This window comes from Canis lupus, chromosome 18 (assembly GCF_011100685.1).
Source record: "Canis lupus familiaris isolate Mischka breed German Shepherd chromosome 18, alternate assembly UU_Cfam_GSD_1.0, whole genome shotgun sequence".
Taxonomy (NCBI): domain Eukaryota; kingdom Metazoa; phylum Chordata; class Mammalia; order Carnivora; family Canidae; genus Canis; species Canis lupus.
In genome coordinates this window covers 55,517,235-55,543,234 of record NC_049239.1, presented here as the reverse complement: position 1 = coordinate 55,543,234, position 26,000 = coordinate 55,517,235, and the positions used below count along the sequence as shown (strand labels likewise).

The window sequence follows — 26,000 nt, the reverse complement described above, 5'->3', positions numbered from 1 at the left end:
CAGAGGGGGCCTTGGCAGGGTCAGCGTAATGGGGCAGAGGTACCCATGGGGACATGGGAAGGCACAAAGGAGACTTCTTGCTGCATGTGTGGCTTTCTTCTTCTTATTTGAAGGACAATAGATATATAGCAAGTATGACAAAATTTGAACAATAGTCAGTGCTGGATACTGGGCACAGGGATGTTTATCACAGAGAGCTTTGTACTTTTTCTATATTTCAAAAAACTCACAGATTTGGAGGTGGGCAGAGCAGTCACAGCTCGTGATTAGGCATAGAGAAGTCGTTCCTGGGGGGCTGGAGAGACTTGCACTTTGGGCATTTTTCTGGTGTGTGTGGGGGCAAAGGGGATGGCCAGGGTCTGAGCCCATCCCTGGAGCAGCTGGAGCCCTTTCTTCCCCCCACTTGCTCCCTCTTCTCGGGTCTCAGTTTCCTGCCTTCCTGGGGAGTAGGGAAAGGCTGAGAGGCCCGGTGCTGGGGGTGAAGCTAATTCATTAGTGACGCTTGACAAGGACTGGGCGCCTGCAGTGCCAGCGTGATTCATCAACATGATTGCCCTGCTGCCAGCCTGCGTGGGCCTGGAACACCAGCACATTTTACCTTTACCCACTGAGAAGGGCCTGGTGGGAGGTGAAGTTACATGATTTACTCAGAGCAAGAAAAAGACTCAGAGGAAAAAGAGGGCTGGTCCCATGCGCCCTTAAACCCAGGAAGCTCTGCTAGGCTTGTGCGGGGAGTTGCAGGGGCTCCTGTAGCTCCTGCCACGCCCACAGAGCTCAAGAGGGCTGCCTGGTGCTGGAGTGCCAGCTCCAAGCATGAGCATGTGGCGACTGGGGGTGGGGCTGGTTGGGCTTCCTCCTCCACAGCGAATGTTCCCTTAGGGAAACTGTTTGGGGGGTGGTGGTGGTGGGGGGTGCTCATCCTCTTCCCCAGCAGCCTGGCTGGGTTTTCTTCAGTCTTTTGGTCTCTTCCAAAAAGTTCTCCCAAATGAGTAGAAGAGAGAGTTGACTGGGGTTTAGATGAGGCCCAGAAGGAACCCAGAACCCTCTTCCACCCCAGGTCTGGTGTCTGGGCTCCACTTACTCTCTGCCTGAGTCCCCTGCCTCAGCTCAGAGTCCCACCTTCATTTTGTCAGTGCCCCTCCCAGGACAGGGGTCTGTGGCTGGGTTCCCAGCTCACAACGATACCTGCCTCTGTCTCCCATCACTTGTTTACCCCATGCCTTCTCATTCCTTTATCCGACAAATATATATTGCACATCTGAGCAAAAGAAGTCAGAAACAAGCAATCAAACAAAAGGCACTGAATAATCTCATTTATATGCAATTCAAGCACAGGCAAAACTGATCCATGAGGATAAAGGTCAGACTCACGGTTGCCTCTGAGAGGCGGGGACTGACTGAGGGACGCACACGGGATCTCTGAGTGATGGAAACATTACACGGGCGTTTACATTTGTCAAAACTCATCAAACCGTACACTTACCATCTCAGCATTTCACGGTATATAAAGTTTGTTCCCATTTACAAGATGTTAAAGTTTTTCATTGAATACCTACTAGGGGGTCGCCTGGGTGGCTCAGCGCTTGAGTGTCTGCCTTTGGCTCAGGGCATGATCCCGGAGTCCCGGGATCGAGTCCTACATCGGGGTCCCTGCATGGAGCCTGCTTCTCCCTCTGCCTGTGTCTCTGCCTCTCTGCCTCTCTCATGAATAAATAAATAAAATCTTAAAAAAAAAAAAAAAAAGAATACCTACTAGGTGCCAGACCCTGTGCCTGCCAGGAAGGAGATAAATTTGCCCCCAGGGGAGCTGACGTTCCAGCTTACAAGGGGTTCTCATGCTCACCTTGCATTGGCCGCTGCTCTCTGCCCCTGGGCTGGCCTCCCTCCCTCCCTGCGGTGGGGATGAGAGTGGATGTGGGTCAGAGGTCTGGGTCCTTGCTGCCTGGACAGGGCCAGTTACAGGGTCACGCCCGCCAGGTTCAAGGGGAGGCAGGGTGGAGGGGAGGAGGCACAGAGCCTGCAGATGCTGCTGCCTGGCTCTAACCTGTAGTCGCTGTGTGACCTAAGACAAGTTCCCTAGTCCCTCTCAGGCCACTTTCCCATGTTTCATATGGGACTAATGATGCTCTCCCTGAAGTTTTGGCGAGAGAGTTAAATGCACTGTTTCTGTTTATTGGTGTGGTACATGATTAGGAGCACGAATCCCAGCCACTCACCAGCGAGTGGCCTTGGGCGAGTCAAACCCTCAGAGCCTTAGCTTCTCCACCTTTGACACCGGGGTGATGAGGGTGCCTACCTCGGAGGTGTGCAAGGATTCGGTGCAGCGCTGGGGACCCGGCAGTCCGGGAGTGGCAGGAGAGCAACGAATGGTGGGGGGGGGGGGGGGGGGGGGCACAGCTGTCGGAGAGACCGTGCGCGACAGAGCTGCAGAAGGACCGCGGTCGTCCTTGGTGGCGCTCAAAGGGGCCCACGCGTCCCGGTCCTCTGCCCGCCGCAGCCTCGCACAGACCAGGAGGGACGAGGCAGGAGACCCGAGGTGGGCGCGCTACGGGGAGCCTGTGGGGCATGGGGGCGGGGCCTGAGGACGGAGCCAGCCCCGCGTCCCTCCCCGCGTCCCCAGATGTGACCACCCCGGAGAGGGCCGGGAAGCAGCGCCGCTCCGAGCCAGCATCGTGAGGTGACCCCGCGGGGACAACGGCGATGAGTGGCCGAGAGCCTCTTCCCTTGGGTCCTCGGTTCCTTGTGACTCGCGGCGCCCGGTCTCCGAACGGCCCGAGGTGCCGGAGGTGTAGACGGCGTCGGGCGTCGGGCGTCGGGCCGGTGCGGGATGCTCAGGGCGCGGACCCCGGTCCCCCCGCGCGCGCCTGCTGCGGGCCGGGCCGGGCCGGGCCGGGGCGGGCGGGGGCGCGGGGACCCCGGGCGGGTGGCACCAGGCCCCGCCCCGCTCTGCCCCCGTCCGCCTCATTGGCGGCCGCACGCGCGTCGGGGGTTGCCAGGGCGACGGGCCGCGGAGCCGCGAGGCGCAGCGAGCCCGAGTCAGTCGCCTGCGGCGGAGGGAGCGGGGGAGGCGGGGGGCGGCGGCGGCGCAGCCCGAGCGGGCGCCTCCTCCCCGCGCGGCCCGGCCCGGCCCCCCTCCCGGCGCAGGCCCAGGCCCAGGCCCAGGCCGGGGCGGGGGGCCCCAGGAGCCCGCGCAGCCTCGGCCCCGTCGGGGCGGCCCGGGGGCGGCCGGGGCGGGGCGGGGCGGGGCGATGCCGGGCGGCGGCCCCGGCCGGGGCCCGTGACCATGGGCGTCGCCGAGTCCACGCCGGACGCGCTGCCGTCGGGCGCGGAGGAGCAGCTGCGCAGCGGCGAGCAGCAGCTGGAGCTGAGCGGGGGGCGGCTGCGGCGGCTGCCCGGCGCCGTGTGCGCGCTGAGCCGCCTGCAGAAGCTCTACGTGAGCGGCACGGGGCTGCGCGAGCTGCCCGAGGAGATCGAGGAGCTGCGCGAGCTGCGCATCCTGGCGCTCGACTCCAACAAGCTGGAGCGCCTGCCCGACGGCCTGTGTCGCCTGCCGCGCCTCACGCGCCTCTACCTGGGCGGCAACCGGCTGCTGGCGCTGCCCGCGGACTTCGCGCAGCTGCAGAGCCTGCGCTGCCTCTGGATCGAGGGCAACTTCCTGCGGCGCTTCCCGCGGCCGCTCCTGCGCCTGGCGGCGCTGCAGTCGCTGCAGATGGGCGACAACCGGCTGCGCGCGCTGCCCGCCGAGCTGCCGCGCATGACGGGCCTGCGCGGCCTGTGGCTCTACGGCAACCGCTTCGAGGAGTTCCCGCCCGCGCTGCTGCGCATGGGCCGCCTGCACATCCTCGACCTGGACCGCAACCGCCTGGGCGGCTTCCCCGACCTGCACCCGCTGCGCGCGCTGCGCGTCTTCTCCTACGACCACAACCCGGTCACCGGGCCCCCGCGCGTCGCCGACACCGTCTTCCTCGTGGGCGAGGGCGCCGTCGAGCGAATGGCCGAGCGCGACGAGCCCACGCCCCGGCCGCCGCCCCGGCGCGCGGCTCGGGCCTTGGAGGACGAGGACGAGGAGGACCTGCTGGGGGGCAGCAGTGGCTCCCGGGCTCTGGGGCCTCCCGCGGGCAGCCGGCCTGCCCTGGAAGCCGCCCCAGGACCGGGCACCTGAGCCCCGAGCTGCGGGCGGTGGACGGGCCGTTGTGGGACCAGGGCTCCGGGAAGGCCCGTGGGCAGCAGACGGACAGGCAGGCCCGGGGAGAACCTTCACGCATTCCTGCCCCCCCCCCCCCCCCCCCAGAGACCCAGAGGTCCCGGCTTAGTCCATGCCCTGGGGCTCTGCAGGCTGCTAGAGCCCCTGACGGCACCGTCGAGATGCTGGCTTCCTTCTGGAACCAGGGCACTGTCCGCAGAATCCTCACCCCTGGCTGAGCCCGGATGTCCGGGGCCCCACACCAACCCTCTTCCTCCTGGAGTTTGGATCTCCCAGACCCGTCCTTTCTGGTACAGGGAGCCGCTACCTCTGGGGTGGACCACATGCCTGTGGGAGACAGACTTGACCATGGAAGAGGGCCTGGGCCACGCCCCAGTGCCCGGGAAGGAAGTGGGAAACTGGGATTGGGGCCGCAACGCCGAAGCTGCCCTTGCTCCTCCACCGGGCTCATTGCACATACCTCCCTCTCCAGGCATCCTAAAATGTGCTTGGGGGAGGGGGCGCTTGGAAGGCAGGGTCTCCACCGCCCCCCGCCTTTGTTCTGTTCTGTGCTCTCGGCTCATGCCTGGAATCTTGCTGGAACAAGAGCACGCGCTCTCCCTTTCCCACAGCCTGAGCCTTCCAGCTATCAAGTTTGAAAAGAAGCCACTGTGCCTCTAGGGCCTCCTGCTTGGAAGAGAGAGGTTCTCTGCTCTGGGAATCTGCTCCAGAGCCTCCCCCACTGCCTGCACTCTCCATTCCCTTAAATGGACACAGTCAGGGTGGCTGGCACCGCGTGGGGGCATGGGACAAGCCCTGTGTGCCTCCACTCCGTCACCAGGGACAGCCTCAGGGGTGAGGAGTAGGGTGTCGCTCTGCAATTCCCAGGGCCGAATCTTTCCCATCCAAGCAATAACGGGAAGAGGGGGCCAGGGCCAGGGACACTCAGGGACATCATCAGGGGCTGGGGCCCCACATGGTAGTGTTATCTTTAGGAAGGAAAAAAAACAACTGGCTGTAAACATAAATTATATTTCTTGGAGAAAGAATGTGCGTTTCCCACATGCCTGTTTATTTATAAGCCCTGGGAGCACCGGGTCCCATCGCTATGGGGAACCTGCACTTCCCTTGGCACTGCCCTCTGTCCACATGCCCCAGCTCTGGGTCAGGCTGCCCATGGCCAACAGTCGTGTCCTGACTGGGGAACTAGTATCTGTCCTCAGTTACAAATGGCTTTGGCCGCTCGAGCCTAGTCTCCTGTCTCGTTCTCACTTGCTCTGCCTGCCAGGCACCCCTCTCACCCCCTTTTCTGTCCTTTCCAGCTTAATTTGTAGGTTCCCGGCTCTTAATATAATTTGAATCTCCCTCCAGCTGGGCTGACCTTTCAGTCTTCTTTTCACTGGTACACTCCCCACCCCCACCCTCTCGCCATATTTCTATTCTTCCCTCCTTTCGTATCCCTCGCCTGGTTTTCCCTTTTTTTAGTCTCTCCCTCTTTATCTCTTTTTTACTCTGTCGTGGTATTACTTTCTCCCCTGGTGGTTCAGGGGGAAAAAAAATAAAAATTTTAAGAAAAAAATCTAAAGCATCAAGCCTAGAGGCCCATCTCCCATGAGAAGATGGTGCCAGGCCACCATCACCATGGTGACAGGGCTGATGTCATACAAGACCCAAAGGTCAGGTCCAGCCCAGCAGCTCTAGAGGGAGGCTTGGGATGGATCTGGGAGCAGTCGGCTTGCAAGCGAGAGACAAGACCTTGAACAGACAGAAGGAGCTGGTGTGTGGGGAAGATTGGAGGCTGCCTCCTGCTCCAGGAGGACGAGGGGGTCAGGGGCTTGGCTGCAGACCTTATCCCTCCCAGGGTTCCTCAGGTGCCTCTGCTCCCCTTGCTGAAGCTCTGTCAGGGCCCACGGGCCTTCTGGGATCTGGGACCTGGGAGGAAGGAATTCAAGATTTTAAGATCACTCAAGATGGGAACGCAGCAGACCAGAGACTGTCCTCTTGCTCTATGACTCCTACTAGGGCACAGAGGAACTAGCCCTGGGTCCAAACTCAGAAGGCGTGCGTTCCAGTCCTAGTTCTGCTTTTGACCAAGTGACCCTGGGCAAGTCATGGTCCCCTCGGCCTCAGTTTCCCCATCTGCACACACAGCTGTTGGGTTTATTTAGATCTGATGCTACAGCTCAGGACGCCATGGAACCTGGTGTTTGTCTTCCTTCCTTTCAAGCATATCTTAGATGTAGGGGAAATAGGGGTTTGGGAAGAGCCACAGTCGCCCCAGAATAACTGCTGGCCCCAATAGCCCAGATTTCCTTCCTCTCATTGGTGTATTTCCCTGTGCCTCTCCCACTGCTTCTCTTGCCTGAGAACTCTAGGTGGGGCAGACGCCCCGTGAGTACCCCTGGGCCACTTCCAGGAACAGAGGGCCCTGCCTTGCTGCATTGTCAAACACCCTTATCCACAGCCACTCACTAGCCAAGCGGGGGCTGCCAAGGCTGAGTTTCTCTGCAGGGAGAGTCAGAGCCCAATTCCTAGCTTTGCTATTTGCTTGCTCTACCACCAGGAACCAGTTCCTCTTGGGAAATTAGACAGTTTGGTTAAAGTGGCTGTTGATTCCTGGCTTGAGAGCACTATTGAGGGTAGTCTTGGTCTCCATATGGAAACGGAGAGACCAGGGTAGGAAGGGGGCCATTGCCAAGGATAGCTGGGCATCATAGATCCCCTCAGTGCTGAAGACAGCACAGTATTGGGAGTCCCAGCTCACCCCTCATCTAACTGCCTGTGACTGCTCACTTGGCCTTGGGGCAGCAGGAAGAAGGGGAAAAGACTTTTGGGGGATATTTTTAACAGTGGCCCTGTCCATAGTGCCCCAGGTTGTCTGGGGCAGTCAGTGGCAGGTGGGCTTTGGGGGAGGATGCTGAGGAAGCCCTGCAAGAACTGTGTTTGTGCCAGGAAGTTCGGCATCAGAGCAGGAGGGCAGGCAGTAGGGACTGTGATGACAAATGAGCAGAGGCAGCGGCAGGGCTAAGGACAGGCCCAGTGAGGGAAGGGGCTTGCTCATCCATGGGGTTCAGGCCGCCTATCCCAGTGCTGAATCCACACCCTGGGAGATCCCCTCTGTCCTAAGCTGATGGTCAGATCTCCATGTGGAATGGGTGGGACCTGCTCTTGCCCTCTCCCAGAGCCTCTCCAGAGCCAGACCTGGCCAGCAGAACAGCAGAGATTGGTGTGTGTGTGCATGTGTGCATCCTTTCTTAACTTTGGTACAGTCACCCCCGGCTCCTGACCCACCCTCTGGGGCTTGGGAACTGGGGGCCCTGCCCAGAAGCACCTGCCTGCCTCCAAAGCCACTATATTGGCTCGCTCAGCCACCTGCCCCAAAGCTTCCTTAAGACACCTGGGCGCTCTTGTTCTGAGGATGGACGTTTATTAGTACACTTGGGTGTGCCACACAGAACATGTATTCAGACAGGGGTCCCTGCCCAGGGGGGCTTACAATCTAAACAAGACACAACACACACACACACATGCACATACACGCAGGACACAGACACTGGGAGCAGGGCATCTTCAAGGGACACGAATAGTCAGGGGAGCCACAGGCTGGGGCATACAGCATGTTCAATCATTGTCTGTTGGGGAGGGAGAGGAGAGCAGGACGTGGCCCAGGATGGCTTTTGGGAAAGCAGTAGGATCCAGGAGGGAATTGCATGAGGCAGAGCACACCAGAGGCCACCAGTCCCAGGCACAGGGAGAGATGGGTAAATCTCTTGGTGAAGGCATGGATGCAGAGAGAGCCAACAAGGTGGAAGAGGGAGAACCAGGCAAAAAGTCCAGGAGGAGCCCCTGGGCAAGGGGCTGCCACATCTGCCAGGCTTGATGTGTGTGTGGGGGGGTCCCTGCTTTCGGGCCTGGCTTTCCAGAGCCATCGTTCCAGAGAGATCCTGAACAGGCATGGGGTGCTCTTCAAACTACTTACCTGACCTTAGGGCTCCCTCTAATCCCTGGGACAGAGATCAGAAGCCCAAAAGAAAAAAAAAAAAAAACAAAACACCCACCTTTTAACGAACACTGAAGCGGGGTTGTAAGAAATTCATGGGGCAGAAGGGGACAGGGCAGGCAGCCTTAGGTGGGGGTACCTGGTGCAGGGCAGGGAAGCAGTTGCCCACCCCAGGTGCTGGAAAGCAGGGGTGCACCCCAATGGCCCCCTTTGCTCTGGCGGGGGGCAAGGGCAGTGGGGGGACACATGGTAACAGAGGTGCGGTTGTTCCTTTTGTGTCTGCGACAAATTAGCACCTTCCTTCTAAAGTACCCTGAGAGCTGCCAGGCCTCAGCTTCCCCCCAGGCTGTGTGTAGGGTGGCAAGGGAATGGTTATTGCTCTTTCAAGAACTAAGGACACTGGTCCCAGGAGAAGGACATTACTTGCCCGGGACCACAGTGGCTAGAGAAGGAAGACACCAGGGCCCAGTTTCTTCAGACTGGGATTTGACCATGGCCTCTTTGGAGTCGGAAAGACTTTTCTAATCCTACAGGATTAAATCAGAAAAGGGTGGAGAGAAGCCAAAGATCCGGCCAACAGACCCGGAGCTCTTTCTTTGTCCCCACAAGGACCAGGAAGGAGACACTGCTCTGAAACCACGATGGGCCAGCCAGCAATCAGAGGGAGGTCGGGAAGGTGGAGGATCCCACTTTGGATTGTCTGACCTGCCTTGGAGGGTTGTGATGGTCCCCTTGGAACCAGGAGGTAATGCTGGGCTGGGTGAACCAGAGGGTCTCAAGGAGACTCCACTCCCGACAAGCCTCACTTCAGGCCTGATCAGGATGGATGTATGGCTGCTCTCCTGATTTCTGGGCAGTTGGTGGGTTCAGATTCTCGATCTGAGCATAGGCTGGAAGCTCAGGGAGAGCCTTATCACCAGTGAACCCAAATCCCAAAGGTGACAAGGGGGAGACTCAGTCCCAGGCTCCCCATCCCCCTCACGCCACTGCCTCTTCCCCTGGGAGGTGAGGTAGGACTGGGGCCCGCAGAGGAAACAGCCGAGGCCCTACTTTTTCACGATCCTTTATTGATCAGAACGGGCCCTGCCACAAAAAGCAGGGCCCATTCCCACAAAAATATGATTTTGCAAAGAGGAAATCTTGCTGGCTTAGAGGGTGCATGTGGTGGAAAAATTTCGTATGGTTCTTTTTTTCCTTTTTTTTTTTTTTTTGTCCTGTTTTTCTTCATTTCTCTTTGCTGCATTTTTTTTTTCTCGTCATAGTGGGTTTCTGCCTATCTGTCTCTCTCTCTCTCTCTCTCTCTTTTTTTTAATAAAACACTTGCACTCAAGGACTCCAACACAATACAAACAGCGGCCACCAACCCCCACCCCTGGGGCCCCAGCCAGGCTGGGGGCTCTGAAGGCCCCCTTGGCTTTTTTTGTGGCTGTTTTCCTTGTCCCTTCCCTGGCGTCTGGCGCCAGTGGGCAGGTGCGGGGTCCTGTGGCAGGTGGAATTTGTACAGCAGTTATGTAGGGAGACGGTCACAAGAAAGGATACCTGAACAGGATAACAGCTAAGTCTGGGGCGCCCACAAAGACAGCAGATGACGCTCATGAAGGGGCCTGGGACACAGTGAAGAAGAGATAGATGGGCCCAGGCCAGCCTCGGCTATCCCTGGAGACTGCAGGGGGAGGGGCAGGCAGGCCTTGCTTTCCGGCTACAGTAATAATACTTTGCTCCCGGGTAGCACCTTCACAGTCCTCCTGCCAAACCCCCAGGTCAGGTGACGGCGGCCTCACAACCTCCCCTGTGAGGTAGGTGAAGTATTATTACCATCATTTTACAGATGGGGAAACTGAGGCCCTGCGAGTGTGGGTGATCTGCCCACGGTCCTGGGCCGGTGGCAGGGCTTCCGTGCCCTCCCCCCAGCCTCAAGCTCCCCATCCCTGTTCTCCTGCAGCTGTAGCCCGCCCCCGCCCTCACGCCTACCGCCCCTCCCGTGCCACCCGCTGCCCCTCCGGCCCTGCTGCCTCTCCCTGGCCTCGCGGCACCGCATCTGGACGTTGGGAAGACGCAGGCGGGCGGGGCTCACCAGCGCGCCCGGGTGGTCCGAGGGGAGCAGGCCCCGCCCCCGAAGGTGCTCTCCGCATACGATTGGCCGAGAGCTGGGGGGCGGGGCTCGGAAAAGGGGGATGCGGTTGCCCCCGTCGCAGGTTGGTTGGTTGGTTCGATCCCCGCCCCCCTCGCGCTCTGCCTGGGGCAGGGGGACACCGGGCGGGGCTGGCACCACGTGGTGGAGGGACACAGGGTCTGGGGGGGCGAGGAGGTGACAGAGCCCTCGTCTTGCAAGGCCTCCCGCAGCCCCCCTGGTCACTTGCACACAACGTGGAGCGCTGCCCTCCCGTCGCGCTGGGGCTGGTCGCCAGCCCGCCCAGTGGCCCCGCAGCTGGTGCATCTTCAACAAAGGTACAATGCAGAGAGATTGGGGCTTACAAGGACTGTGGCTGACTCCTTGCTTTACCAGGGCACTCTTCAATCTACACAGCGACTCCCCCACTCTGGATGCTCCTCCAGACCCTCTGGGGAGGGGACGCGCGCAGGCGTGGGGGATCCAGTGTAAGCCGTGTTGGTGCGCGCAGCTCCTGCGGGCAAAGGGCTCCCAAGTCCCAGGCTTTGGCGATGCTCCAAGCGGGGGCCCTAGCCAGGGAGCCCCTGGGGCCGGGCCCACCCGGGACGCGGCCGTGGACGTGGTGTCCGGCGCCACCCGGCGGCCAGTGCCGGGAGGGTCGGCCCCGCGCGGTGTCAACGCCCGCGCCCCGCGGGGGGCGGAGCGGCCGAGCAGGGATTACCCCAACCTGCTGTCCCCAAGGGGAGGCCAGCTCTCGTCCCTTCCCCCCTTCCCGGCTGACGCAGAGAAGCCACAGCGGCTTTGTGCGGGGCAACCTCCCACTTTGCACAATCTGGACTTTCCCCTGCTTCCTTTGCCTGAACTGAGGGGCAGAAGGCGCTGCTCCCAGGAGATGGGAGGGGGGTCGGGAAAGCTGGGCTACAGACCCCCACCTCAAACGGAAGGGACGGCGTGTGAGCACAGGGGTGGCAGAGGTCTGCACAGACAGGGAAGCAGCCTCCTGGGAAGCAGGGAGAACGCTGCCAGCTGGGCTGGGATCTGAGATCTGGGGAGGCTGAGGGCGTCTGGATGGATGGGTGTGTTAAGGGAAGAGAGCTAGTGGGGGCTTGGGACCCCTGAGGAGGAAGAGAGGGGGCCCTGGTGGATTGTGATACGCCCAGTAGGTGCTGAAGAGGTGTGAAATGATGTTCAAGAGATGAAATCAATGGACAAGGCGCTCCTGGAGAACTTGGAGCAGAGAAGGGCGTGGGGTGGAGGTGGCAGGAGGCAGCTCCAGGGTTTGCTCCCCTTCCCCCACCCCACCTTTCCCCTCCCACCCCGCACCCACCTCTCCTTGCCTACCCCCAGCCCTGTGCGTTGACCTCTCTCAGCCTCCTGCCCCACCCCACTTTACGAAAGCCTGCACTCTCTGCACTGCGGACCCCAGGAGGACAGGGAAAGTGTGCCCCCACCCCCATACACACATGTGCACACACATGCACACGCGCGTGCACGCGCACACACACACACACACACGGTGGACACGACGCCAAGTACACACGTTGCAGCTCCAGGACCCTGGAGCGGGCTATATACTATCCTTGGCATTCAGGGCCCAGCCAGCACCTGAAACTGCCCTGGGATGGGCCTCTCCCATCCATGCTGGGGCCAAACGCCTCAGCCTCCCCTCTCCTGGGCCCACATCGGGAACTAGGGAGAGGGCAGCTTCTCTCCACTCCAGGCGCTGCCTTAAAGAAAACGGGGGACTATGCCCACCTGGCGGGTCTCTGGAGGGATCTGCCCATCTGCCTCTTTGGCCTTCACACTCTCCCCCACTTCTTTAGTATCAGCAAGTTAGGAAGGCAAGGGGCAAAGCAGGAAAATGGCTCCCAGAGCCCCTCCCCCAGAGCTGGACTGGTGGAGGATGAGGCTGGTACTTCCTTGAAATGGGGCCCAACCGACTCCTGGGACCCCTCCCTGGCCAAGCCCTCAGGGTCCTCCCTTCACCTATGGTGGGGGGCCAGGCCAGGCATTGTGCATAAAGTGGTGGGGGCATGATGGGGACCCAGGCCCTCAGCCCCCTGGGCCTCCCTTGGCCCCACTTAGGCCTTGAGCTGGTGCCACTGGGCCACCGGCTGCCGGGGACGGGCAATCATGTCCTTCCAGTGCTTCACCTCCCCGGGCCCGCTCTTCCATGACAGGTAGATCTAGGGAGAAAGGGAAGAGCAGGGTATCAGTGTCGATCTCAGAGGCATTGTCCCCCGCCCCCACCAGGGGGTGACATGCCATCTCCTCTGCCTGCATCTTAAGATCAGGATCACGGGGACCAAGGAGCCTCCACCAACAGTGACAACCTACCCTCGGAGGTTCCCTCCTCCTTTCTCCTCGCCAGCCTGACCTATTTTCCTTGCTGTGCTTCCCTCTGGGAGCCTGGGCATGCCTGGCCATTTCTCCTTAGATTCCTGACCTGTTCTGAGGTGGGTGTGGAGGCAGTTAATCCCATGCCCTTTCCTGCCCTGTTGGCCACCATCTACCTCTTCTCACTTTCAATTGCACCCACTTCCTCACCACTTAGTGAGGTGAGGGCTTTATATACTTATAAAGGTCAAGGCTTACTGAAGTCGGGGCTTTATATACACAGATCACTGAATCCTTACCTGTGAGGCAGTTGTATTATCCCCATTTTACAGCTGGAGAAATGAAGGTGCAGAGAGTGAACAGACTCACCTACAGTCATGGAAGTTATAAGTGGTACCGAGGAATTTACATCTAGGCCTTTCTGGCTCTATACTACAAGTCTGTGCCTTCTGGCTTGTTTTAGGGGCTTCACAGCCTCGTGGAGCTGTGTGCTAGCTGACCCCAGCCTCGTGACTTATAAGCACTGGGCTCCCAAAGCTACCCAGGCCAAAGTGAGAACCAATCCTTCTCCACCTTGGCTCAGTCAGCCGAAGGTAGGACAGTTTCAGAAGGAGCTATAATTGGTATCTCAAGAACACCCAACACCAAAAGGCCAGGCTTCAAAAGAGCTTCGTGGGGCGCCTGGGTGGCTCAGTGGCTGAGTGTCTGCCTTTGGCTCAGGTCGTGATCCCGTGGTACTAGAATCGAATCCTGCATCGGGCTCCCTGTATGGAGCCTGCTTCTCCCTCTGCCTGTGTCTCTGCCTTTCTCTCTGTATCTCTCATGAATAAAAAAAATAGAATATTAAAAAAAAAAGAGCTTCAAAGTAGATATGATTACTTGGCCCTTGGCCTGAGCTGGTCAAGGAGGGGGCTTAGTAGGCTGCAGGCTTGCTTGGAACACATGACCCTGCTGGGGTATGGATGATGCTGCCCTGAGGAAGGGTGCCACTCCTGCTACTTGTGCCCATAGGTTGGCCATCATATTCCCTGGCCCTTGCTATCCTCTTTGAGGTCAGCTGCTTCCCTGGACCCCAGTAGCTAAGTTCTCTATCTCCATCTGAGAGTTGTCTCCATCTTGGCCCTCTTCCCCTGTGGGGGCCCAGGTCACTCTTTCTTGTTTATCCCATACAGGGCCATGCCCCAGGTAATGTGAATTTTTTCCTCACATGCTCCTGGTGTCCACCCTTCCCCTTCACGTCATCTGCCCTTCCACCTATCCTGATCACTGTTCTGCACTGCTCCTGGCCAAAGCTCTGTGCCCCAATGGACAAACATGCCCTTAGTAGGAATGCCTCAAAAATTACTTTCATTATAATGGCAGCTCACATATACATGCTTTAAGCGCTGTGCTAAGCACTGATTCCCAAGCCCAAACTCTCGACACTAAACCATAAAAGAACATGGGGACAGACATTTCAAAGTAGAGAAACAGAGGGGTTTATGTCACAGAATCACATCCTGGAAAAGCTCAAGGCCAGATATGGACTTTTTTTTTTTTTTTTTGTGAGTATATGAGGAGAGGTCACTTCCTACAAGGAGAACATCCACGGATCTCAGGCAATGCAATTGTTACACCACTCTGTGAAGGGCTATAGGGTCAGTACTACTGGCTCCATTTTACAAGTGGAGACTCTGGAGGTCAGGGAGACACATGACTTGCCCAAAGTCACACACCATTTAGCAGCACATGAGGTGAGAACTGAAGCCTGGTCTTTGGAGCCTGACTGCAGCTCTCGACTCTGCTCCACATAGCTCACCCTCTGAAGCTGGGACCTGGGTAACACTGCTCTGTGGTCCTTATCCTGCCTGAGGGTCCTGTCCAGAACACTCCTTTTGCAGGGATCCAGGGCACTTCTTTCTCCCACTTCCTCCCTTCCATGCCCTTCCAGTGATCTGTCCTGTGCTGACCAACCCACAGTCAGACACTTGGGGAAGGTTTTGTCCTGTCCCCTCATTTTTGGATGAAATGGAGGCCCAGAGAGGGGAAGGGACTGGCACTTACCTCTCCCACTGCCCATCCCCGAGCTCACCTGCTACCCCTGCTGCTCCTTGTGAGGACAGGTGTGTCGCCCCACCCTCCAGGCCCCTACCTTGCCAATAACGTCATTGCGGCTAAGCTTGTCCTTGTCCATGACGGTGATGATGATGGTCGTCTCCCTCAGCTTCTCTGTGGGTATATCGAAGGCAAAAGACTCGTTGAAGATGGGGTTCAGGTTCCTCTTCATTGTCACCGTCTTCTTCTTCTCCACCCGCTTGTCCTTGTACATCAGCCACACCTTCACGTAGGGGTCTGGGGGATGGGCAGGAGACAGGTCAGAGGGACAGTGAGGGGGCTCCCCAGGAGAGGCTGCTGGGGCAGGAGGGACTGTGTGCTTTCCCTGGAGGGTGAGGAAAGCCCCAAGCAGCAAGGAGAGGCATCTGAGGGACCAGTGCAAACTGGAAGCAAGCTTGGCCATCACCCAGGTGCCCTACTGTGGACACAAACAAGGACACAGAGCCCCACAGAGGCCTGATCTGGCCCAAGGTCATGGATGAGAAGTGTCCAGGCTGGCGCTGGAGCCCAGGTCTCTCCTTCTCCTTGATTCTGGTCAGGACAGAGTCCAAGATGATACAGACCCTAAGGGTTCTCCCATGGGGGCCACCTAGGACTCTAGGGTAGAGGAGCTGAGCCCAGAGGTAGGGTGAAAGGGCTGGGATGAGTGCCACAGCTCAGACCCTGCTCCCACATCCAGCATGATCCTTGTGTTCCCACAGTCTCCCCGGTCCATCCACCCTCTGTGTTGAGAGGCCTCAGCACCTGATGTGCCCCCGATGTCCATGGCTTTGAGGTTCCGAGCTTTGATGATGTTCACGATGATGGAGTTGGCAGAGGGGTTGTAGCAGAGAGATAAGAGCAGCTCCCCTCGGCTCCCCTGTGGGGGACAAGGTTGGGGGTAAGCCTGGGCCATGGGGAGAGGTGCTCCCCCCTCTTGCCTTGGCTCCCCACGGGATCCGTGTGGGGACTAGGGGAGGGAGGTCAGTTAGAGAACTCTGTGACTGGCCCCACTGCCCCAGGGCCCTCCCTGCTGTGGCCTGGCAGCTCACCCACCCCCATCTGTCACTTCCATCACACCTGGTGTCCCCTCATCTAGCAGCCTTGTGCACCCTCCCATGGGGCCCCTGCTCCCTGAACAGAGTGCCAGGTCCTTCTCACAGCTCAGGCTATTCTCCCCCGGTGCCAGCACCCAGTGCTGAGACCGAGGCTACAGGTGGACTAGGACCAGATCTGCCAGCCCCACCCCACCAGCCCCCACACCAGGGGCCCGCAAGAAGGGCCTTACACTCCCATCGCTGCATGGCTTCAGATCCTTCCAGAAGGTCTGCATCTGGGTCAGGTCCACCTTGTTGAGAGGGATGGACACCTCCCCAATGGGGTCATTGCGGCTGAACCGGTCATAGTCCAGGACCTGGAGGTAGAGGACCCTCTGCACCACCTTCTCGTAGGGGAAACCTGGGAGACAGACAGCATGGATGAAGAGGGGACAGAGGGGCCACATGGGGTCCAAGCAGGTCCGCGCTCCAGGGCAGGAAGTCCCTGAGACCGAGAGGGCTGGCCCTGTGCCTGCCTGCCGTCCCCTCACCGAGGCACAGCACACGATTGCTGAATTCAGACCTTCCTGAAGCTCAGCAAGACCTGTCACTGTCCCATTTGTCCCTCTTAACAATTCTCCAGGTGGACAGCACCTTGTACATTTTACAGGTGAGGAGATGGCACCTCAGGTGGCTTACATCACTGGCCAGAAATCTCCTGGCTAATAAAGAGAAGACCAGGGACTGGTTATGCACTCGTTTGTCACATGTCTGTCTTGGTGGCCAGGGCAGTGGCCCCTCTCTCCCTGGGCAGCCCTGCCACTGCCACTCATCCAGGGACAAGCCTGGGCAAGTGGCCCTGTCTGAGATGGCCACGACTGCCAGAAAGCAAGCCCTAGGAGGACTCAGGCGGAGGCAAGTGGACGTAGGTCCCGAGATTCCACGCTTCCCCTTCTAGTACATTAGCCTGTCCTTCATCGTTCCTCAACAAATCCTGAAGCTGCCCCCTTCTCCACCACCACCCCCTCATCTAAGCTGCTGGAGCGTTTTGCCTAGATAGTCACAAGAGTTTCCAAACCACCCTCCCTGCCTGCGCACTTTCTCCTACCATCCATTGTCAACATAGCAGAGCAATCCCTTAAAAATAGAAATCCCATCACGACACTCTCCCGCTTAAAGCCTTTCGGTGGCTCCCAGGGCACTTAGAGTAAAAGCCATGTGCCCTGCTTTGGCTCCGAGTCCTTCTGTACAACCTGGCTTGACATACTTTCCTGCCCCTCCCATGAGCACTCTTGGCTCAACGGTGGGCTCCGGCCACACCGGCTTCCTTACCAGCTTTCAAGCACCAGCTCCTGTCTGGAGGTCCCTCCACCACCTGCCCTGGCCTAAACAGGTCTCAGCTTTCCTTCCTGATGTCCCAAATGGCATCAGGTCCCCTGTTCTCGATTCCAGCACTTTCTTTTCACATCCCACACTGTGGGCTGTAATACAGACTCATCTGTTTCCTTGAATCTGATTCCCACCAGGCTAGGATTTCCAGGAAGGCATCTCTGTCCTTAGCCACAGGATCCTAGCGTCCAACACTGTTTCTGGCACGTAGTAGGCACTCGATAAATATTTGTTTAAATGAATCAATACTTGAAAGGATAAATAAATAGCAGCCAAATGGCCTGATGGAGCAGCAGGAGTGTGGGGGAGGGGGTGGGGGTGAGGAGGCCATGCAGCAGCCAGGGGAGGGAGGCTGAGGAAGGGCTGAAGCCAGAGTCATCGGGCCTGGGGAGGCTTGGTCAGAGGAGGGGCCAGCCTGGGCAATGCAGGGGCTGCAGGTCAGCCTAGAGACCTGAGGTGGTGAGATCCTGAACCATGGTGTGAGCAAGAAGAAGAGAGGATACCTGACACCTTAGCCCAGCTGGTGGAGAAGATGGAGGGAGAGGAAGAGCTCTGGAGGGTTCTAGCACTTCCAGCCAGATGTTAGAAGCAGAACTGTCTCTGATAGGAACTGGTGTGCTGGAAGAGGAAGTCCTATGTTTCCTAGCCCCTGAATTCCTTCAGGGTTTCCTCCTTGCACGGAAGGGGGCTACATCTGGCTCATCTTGGGTTCCCCTGGGGACCTGCCCAGGTGACCTTTAGCATCGATTCAGGTGAAATGGTTCTAGAAATGTTAGAGGCTCCAAGAGGTCCCCACACCTGAGTCAGCTCTCTCCAACAGCAGAGGAGTGAGTCTCTTATTTGGCAAATGCCTATTCATCCATCAGAACCCATCCTGAATGGCCCCTATTCTGGGAAATGTTTTCCAGCACCATCAAGGGGAGCGTCTAGTAGGTGCCCACAGCATCGGCCATGCAGCGTATGGCTCAATTATCTACACACCTATGTCCTCCATTAGATCAGGAACACCCTGAGGGACAAATGGCTCTTGTTCTCTTTTGCACCCCCAGTACCCAGGATGGTGCCCAGCCCGTCGTCGGTGCTAGATAAATGTCTGCAGAAGAGACCAGGGAATCGAAGTTCTGCCTGTAAATCTCACCCCACCAGCTGGCCTCATTCATCCATCTCCAGACAGCTGAGCCTTCCACTGATTTGTCTCATCTCTAATCTGGCCCCCACACTGACTTGGGGAAGACAAGGGTCTGCAAACACACAAGCACCCACTAGCTCACCCTCAATGATTCAGCTGAGGTGAGCTGGTTGTCATCTTGCAGAAGGGGTGGGGTGCCAAGTGGTTGGGACACCAGGTGGGGAAGATTCCCTGGGACGCACACTGAAAATTCTAGAGGGCCGAGGGGCACCTAGCAGTTGGAGTGGTAGGGTTTATTCTCATTGGCTGACCGTGTCTCAAAAGGATAACAGCTTCTCTAAGTGGAGTCCAGGCACCAAAAAGGCCTGGAACAGAAATCACTCCCTGAACACAGCCCAGCTTCCTGGTTACCTTGGATCCTCAGAGATAAGAGATAAAGGTGGCCTTCAGAAGGGGTGCAGGAGAGAGGAAGGACATTTGTCTCAGTGGCCTCTAGGAGCCAGACACATGTTCAGAGCTGTTATTCCTGTGTGTCTGGATGTGGGCGGGGAGAGCAGTATGCAGGGTAGGGTGGGGAGGGCTCAGAGCAGGGGAACAGACAGTTTCTTTAACAAACTAGTGTAAAGGGTTTTCCAGGTATTATAAGTCCTTTCATAATTTCCTGATTTGTTTCATCCTTGCTATTGCTATCTTTGCTTTTTAAAAAAAGATATTTTATTTATTTATTCATGAGAGACACACAGAGAGAGAGAGGCAGAGACCCAGGCAGAGGGAGAAGCAGGCTTCCTAGGGGGAACCCAATGCAGGACTCAATCCCAGGACCTCGGGATCACGCCCTGAGCAGAAGGCAGACACTAAATCACTGAGCCACCCAGGTGTCCCTCTATCTTTGTTTTATAGATGAAGAGAGCACAGCACAGAGAAGTTCGGGAACTTGCCCTGGTCACACAGCCAGGAAATAAGTGGCAGAGCTGTGTTTCAAACAGACAGCCTGGGCCATAGCCCATGTCTCAGCCACTACACTATGCTCCTGGTTCTCCACTTGTGGGTCCTGAGGACGACTCCCTTCCTGCCTGCCCTCCTCAGGATGAGTTCCATGTCTGGGCAGGAACCCCAGATAGTGGCCTAGCTGTGCTCCTCAGCCTCTGGCTGTCATACCCGATCCCAGCTACACATAAAATGCATCAGGTTGGGCAGCCTGGGTGGCTCAGGGGTTTAGTGCCACCTTCGGCCCAGGGCCTGATCCTGGAGACCCGGGATCGAGTCCCACGTCAGGCTCCCTGCATGGAGCCTGCTTCTCCCTCTGCCTGTGTCTCTACCTCTCTTTGTTTCTCATTAATAAATAAATTTTTTATTTAAAATAAATAAATTATTTATTTAAAAATAAATAAAATAACGGGGATGATGAATTCCTGAAAAAAAAAAAAGCATCAGGTTAACTGGGCTGAGACACGTGCCTGTGTGGGTGAGTACCAGCAGGCCTGTGCGTGTGTCCATGTGGGCTTCCAGGAGCGCATTGGTGTATGTGCCTCTGGGCAGGGCCTGGTGCAGGGGAAGAGGGGACTTCGGGTGGGGGCGGGGCAGCAGCGGCCTCACCTTCAAAGAGGAAAGTCTCATTCCAGTGGGGGTTCAGGTTCTTCCGCTTCACCTTGGTCTCCAGCTTGTGCTTCTTGTCTGGCAGAAGGTAGATCTTGACAAAGGGGTCGCTGGTGCCACTGAAGTCCTTGGCTGGCAGCTCCTGGGCCTTCATGATCTTCACGGTGAGGGTGGACTCTTGGAAATTGTAGCCGACGCTGAACTGGATCCGGCCCAGGTTCTCCCGGCTGCAGCCCTCGTGGGCCTCATCCTCTTCAGAGCCTGGGGAGAGCTGGGGGTAGGGGGAGAGGGCAGCAGGGTTGGGGAGGATTCTGCTTCCCCCAGGCCCCCACCACAGCCCAACCACACTGAGGAAGCCTCCCTGTGCTTGGAGCCAAGTCCTGCTGCTAGGGGCTTGCTCTCCCTCTGCTCACAATGTGGGACTGGTGGTGGCCCACCTCGGTCATATTCACATCTGGGCGAGGGTGGTCAGGTCACACAGGAGGGGCAGAGCCAGAACAGCCCCTGCCCCCCTACCAGGAACCTGAGAGCAGTGTGCACCCCACTCCCCAGCCTCCCCTAGAAGCTCTGGATCGGCCCACTGGCCCTGACCCCTGACCCAAGCTCCAGCACGCTCAGGTTTTGGCTCCCCACTCTCCTCCCCAACCCCACCCACACAGCTGCCTTGGTGTCCCCTGGGCCCCGAGCTCCCCCTCCTGCTCTCCACCCTTGACAGCCAGGCCAGGCCAGGGCTCACTGTGAAATGCACCAGCACAGAACCTGGGCTACAGAACAGATGAGGGAGGTTGTTCACATCTCAAAAGAGTTTACCGAGATATTTCTTTGGAAAGTGACTCTCCGGGGTTCCAAGGATGATGTGATTTACAAAATGAGAAAGGCGACTTTTCAGGAGCAACGTCTAGTTTGTGTGAGGCATAAATTCTCGTAGGAGTGCTAAAAGTACAGGTGTCCAGGCCCCGTCCTCAGAGAGCCTGATTTGTTGGGGCTGGAGGGGCTAGGCCAGCACAGTGGTTTACAGAGCATCTCAGCTCACTCCTAGGAGGCACCGGGGGCTGAGGGCCATGAGGAGGAAGGGATCTACCCGCATTCAGTCCCCACCTCCCAGGGGCAGGCTCTTGGGCCAGCCCAGCAAGGGACAGGACAATAGGACATAGGCGAGGAGGGAGGCAGGGTCATCACCTTCCCAAGCCAATGATGAAACTCTAGAGGGAGTTAATTTGGGGGAGGGTCTCCCAGCCACATCTCAGCTGTGGCTGCTCAAGGGAATACCTGCAGAAGTGTCCCAGCAGCCCAGGTCCCGTCCCAGAACCATGGGTCCAAGTGGCCCAGGCATCTCTCTCTCTGAAAGCTCCCCAGGTGACTGGATGGGAACCAGAGTTGGAACTCATGGTAACTGCTGGCCCATTTTCCCTCCCCTCTTTCCCTACAGGAGCCTTCCCTGTGCCTCCTTCGTCCTAGGGAGCAGCCCCAGGCTCTGAAATACTAAATAATACAGATAATAAGAATAGACATAGTGTGCACCTACCATGGCGGAAGACTCTTACATCACCTTCTTACTGAATCCTGACAACAAGCAGGGCGAGGCGGTTATCACCACTCCCTAGCTGAGGAGACCATCTCAGAGAGGTTAAGTCACACAGCCAAGATTGCACAGCATTATGGACCCTCTCTGACCTGAAAGCCCACTTTCTACCGCAGAAGACTCATGCTCCAGGGCAATTTGGAGACTCCTCCCCCCCAAACCCACCACCTCAAGACAGGGAGAACTCACCTGCCCCAGGTGAGAAGATTCAAATCATGCTAAGAACAGCAATGACCATGTCTGGCCTCAACCTGTGCCCTGTGTTTTGACTCATTTACTACCTCTGCCATCTGCGTGAGGCAGGCACCAGCCCGTACCAGCTGGGTTTTGAGCGCACAGAGGGGACTCACTTGCCTCAAGTCACCCGAGTGTACAATAAGTTGAAACTCACAGCCAGGTCGGCGCCCAGCCATCACGGGGGCCCTTCCAGCTCCCCTCACTGACACCGAAATCAGCAACTGGGGCTTCATCAGCCACATGCTGGTCCTGCCTGGAGCTGGAAGGAGGGCTGAGCAGCCTCCCCTGCTCTTCCTCACAGTAGAAGAGGATCCCTCCAGCTCCTACCCAGTTGCCAGATCCAGGCAACCCTGCAGGCTCCCCTCCTGACCCACAGAAAATGTGGCTTCCCTCCCCAGGTACGGTATCCCCCACCCCACCGCCACCCCTGCTCCTGCCTGCTGTTGGAACCAGCCTCACTCCCTGTGCATCTCCGATTCTGCACCTACAGAATGGGACCGTAATATACATCTTGTGGGGTTCCTGGGACGATTAAGTGGGCTCACGTCCTGCTCTGTGGTCTGGCCCCTGCCACTGCTGGCTCCGGAACCCGGAGCCTGGGACATGCATGAGTAGGCAGTGGCAGCAAAGACCACTTGCCCCTCCTGTTCCTTGTATAGTTTGGGTGGAGTCCCTGGTGACTGAAGCCCAGTGACCCCAGCCCCTCTGAGGTCCGTCTGGTCACTTGGCTCTCGGTTCCCAAACAGGGTAGTCTGCGGGGTGGGAGGCCCAAGCTGGGCCTGGCTCTGTACCTGTTCCCAGCTTTCCCAAACCATAGTCCCAAGTCCTAATTAAGGAGCTGGGGCAGCTTGAGGAGCTGTTTCCATGGCAACCAGATGGTCATCCCTACCATCTGGTAGATGGTACCGGGACCCCAGGGGAGGTGTCACCTGAGCCCCTGATCCAGTAGAAGCAAGCATCCAAAAGCATGCCAGGGCTGGGGTGACCGGATAAGGGTGAAACTTGGCCTCCTCTCTTGATCCCGTTCCCTTAGTCCCTTCTTCTGGACAGCTATGGTGGGGTGCCTGGCTCCTGACCCCCACCTTCTGATGGCCTGGGGGCTGCTGTCTTCCTCATCACTATGAATGACAATGACCCAGCTCTGGTCTAGGGCTGGGCAATGAGACCTCACCTGCCCATCTCTGAGCATCTGCTGAGCCCTGAGCCCACAAGTGGGCCCTGGGGCCTACGCTCCCTTCCTCTGTCTGAGGCTGTCAGTTCCTCCCTGGGGGCAGTGCAGCAGCCAAGCTGACTGGGAGTGGGCTGTTCCTGTCTGGAACCCAACCACTAGGAAGCTGTAAACAATTAAAAGGATGGGCAGGGAGGCAGCATAGGCTGTGGCATGGCCCATCCAGAGGACAGTATGGCAGGGCCCACCTCCCAGAGGACAGAGGAGGGCCAGGTTCATGGGGGCCTATGGTGGGCCTGGTGGGTGAGGCCCAAGGGAGACCAGATCTGGAACAGGGAGAATCTGATGCCCTAATCTGGATCCGAGAGAGATGCATATCCTAGGGCCCACTCAGTCCTGCTGACTGGGAATCTGCATTTTTAAAAAAGTTTTATGTATCCAAGTCATCTCTACCCTCAGCGTGGGGCTCGAACTCATGATCCCAAGATCTGGAGCTGCAGGCTCTTCCAGCTGAAACAGCCAGGCGCCCCATGGGAATCTACATTTTAACGACCTCCCAGTGATTTGTGTGCTTATTACAATTTGAAAAGTGCTGGCTAGAAAGGGGCAGTGGGGGTGATGGTTGGGGCTGGCTGGAACCCTAAACGGCAGAAGGGGAGGGCCTAGGGCGCTGGGGCCCCAAGGAGCGTGGCAGCTGCAGTGCCAGGGTCTGAGCAAGGGAACCTGGACTGGCAAGGGCTTGAGAGCCCACAAACTTGCTTCCCTCTCTCTACAGGAGGGATTGGGGAGGGGACTTGGGTCAGGAAGTGGAAATGACTTGTCCAGTAAGCAGGCATCAGGTTCTCAAGCTCATGCCCTAACCCTCCTTGGGACTTCTGAGCTGGCAAACCTTTGACTACACCCTACAAACCCCCAGCTGCCCCATCACAATGTCTCCACCTTGGGGCCCTGGCCCTCCTTGGGCTCTTTGGCCAGCACAGGTGAGGCAAACGGCTGGGACTCATGGCTGCCACCAGAGGGTGCAATGCGAAGCCTCAACCTCTGCTTTGGTGAAAACACCCCAGAACTGTAGGGCTGGGAGACTGGGGGTGGGGGAGTGGGGTGTGCACAGAAGACGCTCAGCACAGTGGTTCCCCACTCTCCCCACCCCCGCCAGGAATCAGGACCTGGGGGGTTCCTACTCTCCTGTTATTTTTGGGCCCCGCTGGACCCCAGCAACGGGAGTTGAGGGAGGTCCCTGGAGGGAGCTCTGAGACCCGCTCACTGGGAGCTCCACCTCTGATCTCCACTCAGGGGGAAACCACTCCGAGAGAGGGGACACACTCAGCCCCAAGCCTTTCCTCCCACGTTCATAAAAATACCTTCTACGAATCGGTTTACTTGGATCCCCAACTCAAAGACCCAGAGAGAAACTGGAGGAAGTTGGGCATTCTTCTTCTCACTTAACAAATGAGGAAACTGAGGCACAGAGAGCCTGTTCTGGGGGAAAGGCTGAGAAAAGAACCCAAGCCTTGCTTGCTCAGTCACCACGCTGGTTCCCTTTCCTGAGCAGGCAACTCGCGTGCTGTCACCAATTTTCACACACGCCCCTCCCCGGCCCCGGCCTCCCAGCCCAGCTCCTGCCTGGTGCCCCGGCATCCTGCCCTTCTCACCATGAGCATCTCACTGGTGAGGGAGTTGACAAGATCCGAGACGGAGGAGCGTGGCTCGGTCCGGCGGTCAGACTCATCATGGGGTGTCTGGCCTGGCACTGGAGCTGTGTTCACTGCTTTCCCTCCTGCAGGTAACCTGGAGGCGGGGGGAATCTGAATGAGCACAGGTCGGCGGGTGGGCTGGGTTGGGCACCTTTGCCGGGGTGGCGGTGGCACCTCGTCTGAGACCCACGCAGCCACCATCTCCTTCCTGCAGGCCAGCGGGAGCTATGCTCTCGTCCACAGGGAAGCCTGATTTTCCCCTAAACCAGTGCCCAGGGCCCATCTGCCTCACCTGAGCATGATGCGGCTAGACTGCCCCTGTGAGCGCCGTTCTGGTGGGTATTCCCACTGTTCCGGTTCCCCAGAAAATCCCCCACCATCCAGTCACTGCCTGAATGGTGGTCTCTGAGCATGGCCCCGTTCCCAGAGGCCCCCTGCCATCCCTGCTTGCTCCAACCTGGCAGGGGAGGCCCCCAAGGTGGCATGTCCAGGTCACCCCCTGCGTCATGACCCTCTGCAAACACACCCAGAGTGCTATCTCCCAGGGCCCCACCTGTGTTTGTTCAGGCTGAGAACACATGCCCTTCAGCCACGAGACAGACTAGGTGAGGTCAGGACCACTGTCCACACACTGGCCAGTGGAACTTTCTACAATGACAGCAGCGTTCTATTATCTGCTCTGTTCATATGTGGCTACTGAGCATTTGAAGTGGCCAGTGCGACTAAGAATAGAGTTTTTTAGTTTTGTTCAACCAAAACTAATTCAAACAGCCACCTGTTGGGTAGGGTGAACCTACACCCTCTTGCTCCCCAGTCCCCACCGGCCTCCTGCTCTGAGGACTATGTGTGGGAGAGATGGGGCACCACTGAGAAGCCCTGCATCTGCCATTCCATGCGAGGCCCTGCGTGCACCCCGACTCCATACTGCTCTTGGGAAGCTGGGCTCTGTGGCCCAGCAGCTGGGTGGTGAGCCCAGGCTCTGTCCAGCCGAGGCTCAGAAAGGGGGCACTAAAAACCTGCTCAGGGACCAGGCTGGAACATCTCATGAGAAGGAAAGGTGGGGCAGGCAGCAAGGAAAATATGGGAAGACTGGCAGCACGGGGCTCAGGACAAGCTACCATAGAACAGCTCTGAGAGTACCAGAGCCACAGACTCGGAGACACACACAGGCTGGACAACACCCTTGGTATGGACAGGCTGCTGCTGGCACACGGTTGACCACGACAAGCAGACAGACATGCACAGAATATGCCAGGCCCTGGAGGGGAGATACCAAGACCCAACAGCAAGGTGTGCACAGCATGCCCGTGCATGCGTGTGCACTGACGCACAGACACACACACACACACACACACACACACACACACGAGTGCACACAAGCCCGGCAGACACCCAAGGGACTGGGGAGAAAATGGCAACGAGGCAGGTCGACCAGAGCAGTGAAATGACACACACACAGCGATGC

The 26,000-nt window shown here is 58.0% G+C and overlaps 2 protein-coding genes across 7 annotated transcripts in view; one reads left to right on the top strand and one right to left on the bottom strand.

Moving 5' to 3' along the window:
* The first annotated feature begins 3,283 nt into the window (after positions 1–3,283).
* LRRC10B (leucine rich repeat containing 10B) lies at positions 3,284–5,232 on the top strand. The gene has a single exon (XM_038564372.1). It carries the CDS (start codon positions 3,284–3,286, stop codon positions 4,160–4,162), a length of 879 nt encoding a protein of 292 aa, XP_038420300.1. The 3' UTR covers positions 4,163–5,232.
* Positions 5,233–7,593: 2,361 nt separating this feature from the next.
* The window catches only part of SYT7 (synaptotagmin 7), a 62,984-nt gene continuing 44,577 nt past the window's right edge, over positions 7,594–26,000 (bottom strand). For all 6 annotated transcript variants that reach the window (XM_038564365.1, XM_038564370.1, XM_038564369.1 and 3 more), the window contains 6 exons: positions 24,494–24,629; positions 19,855–20,125; positions 15,992–16,161; positions 15,469–15,583; positions 14,762–14,961; positions 7,594–12,479 (listed from right to left, as the gene is read on the bottom strand). In XM_038564365.1, the coding sequence (XP_038420293.1) occupies positions 12,375–12,479; positions 14,762–14,961; positions 15,469–15,583; positions 15,992–16,161; positions 19,855–20,125; positions 24,494–24,629 (997 nt within the window). In that variant the 3' untranslated portion in view covers positions 7,594–12,374. The remainder of the gene's footprint in view (positions 12,480–14,761; positions 14,962–15,468; positions 15,584–15,991; positions 16,162–19,854; positions 20,126–24,493; positions 24,630–26,000) is intronic.

Bases quoted from the DNA above. Each gene is read 5' to 3' on its own strand.
- LRRC10B (XM_038564372.1), top strand. From the start codon at position 3,284: ATGGGCGTCGCCGAGTCCACGCCGGACGCGCTGCCGTCGGGCGCGGAG.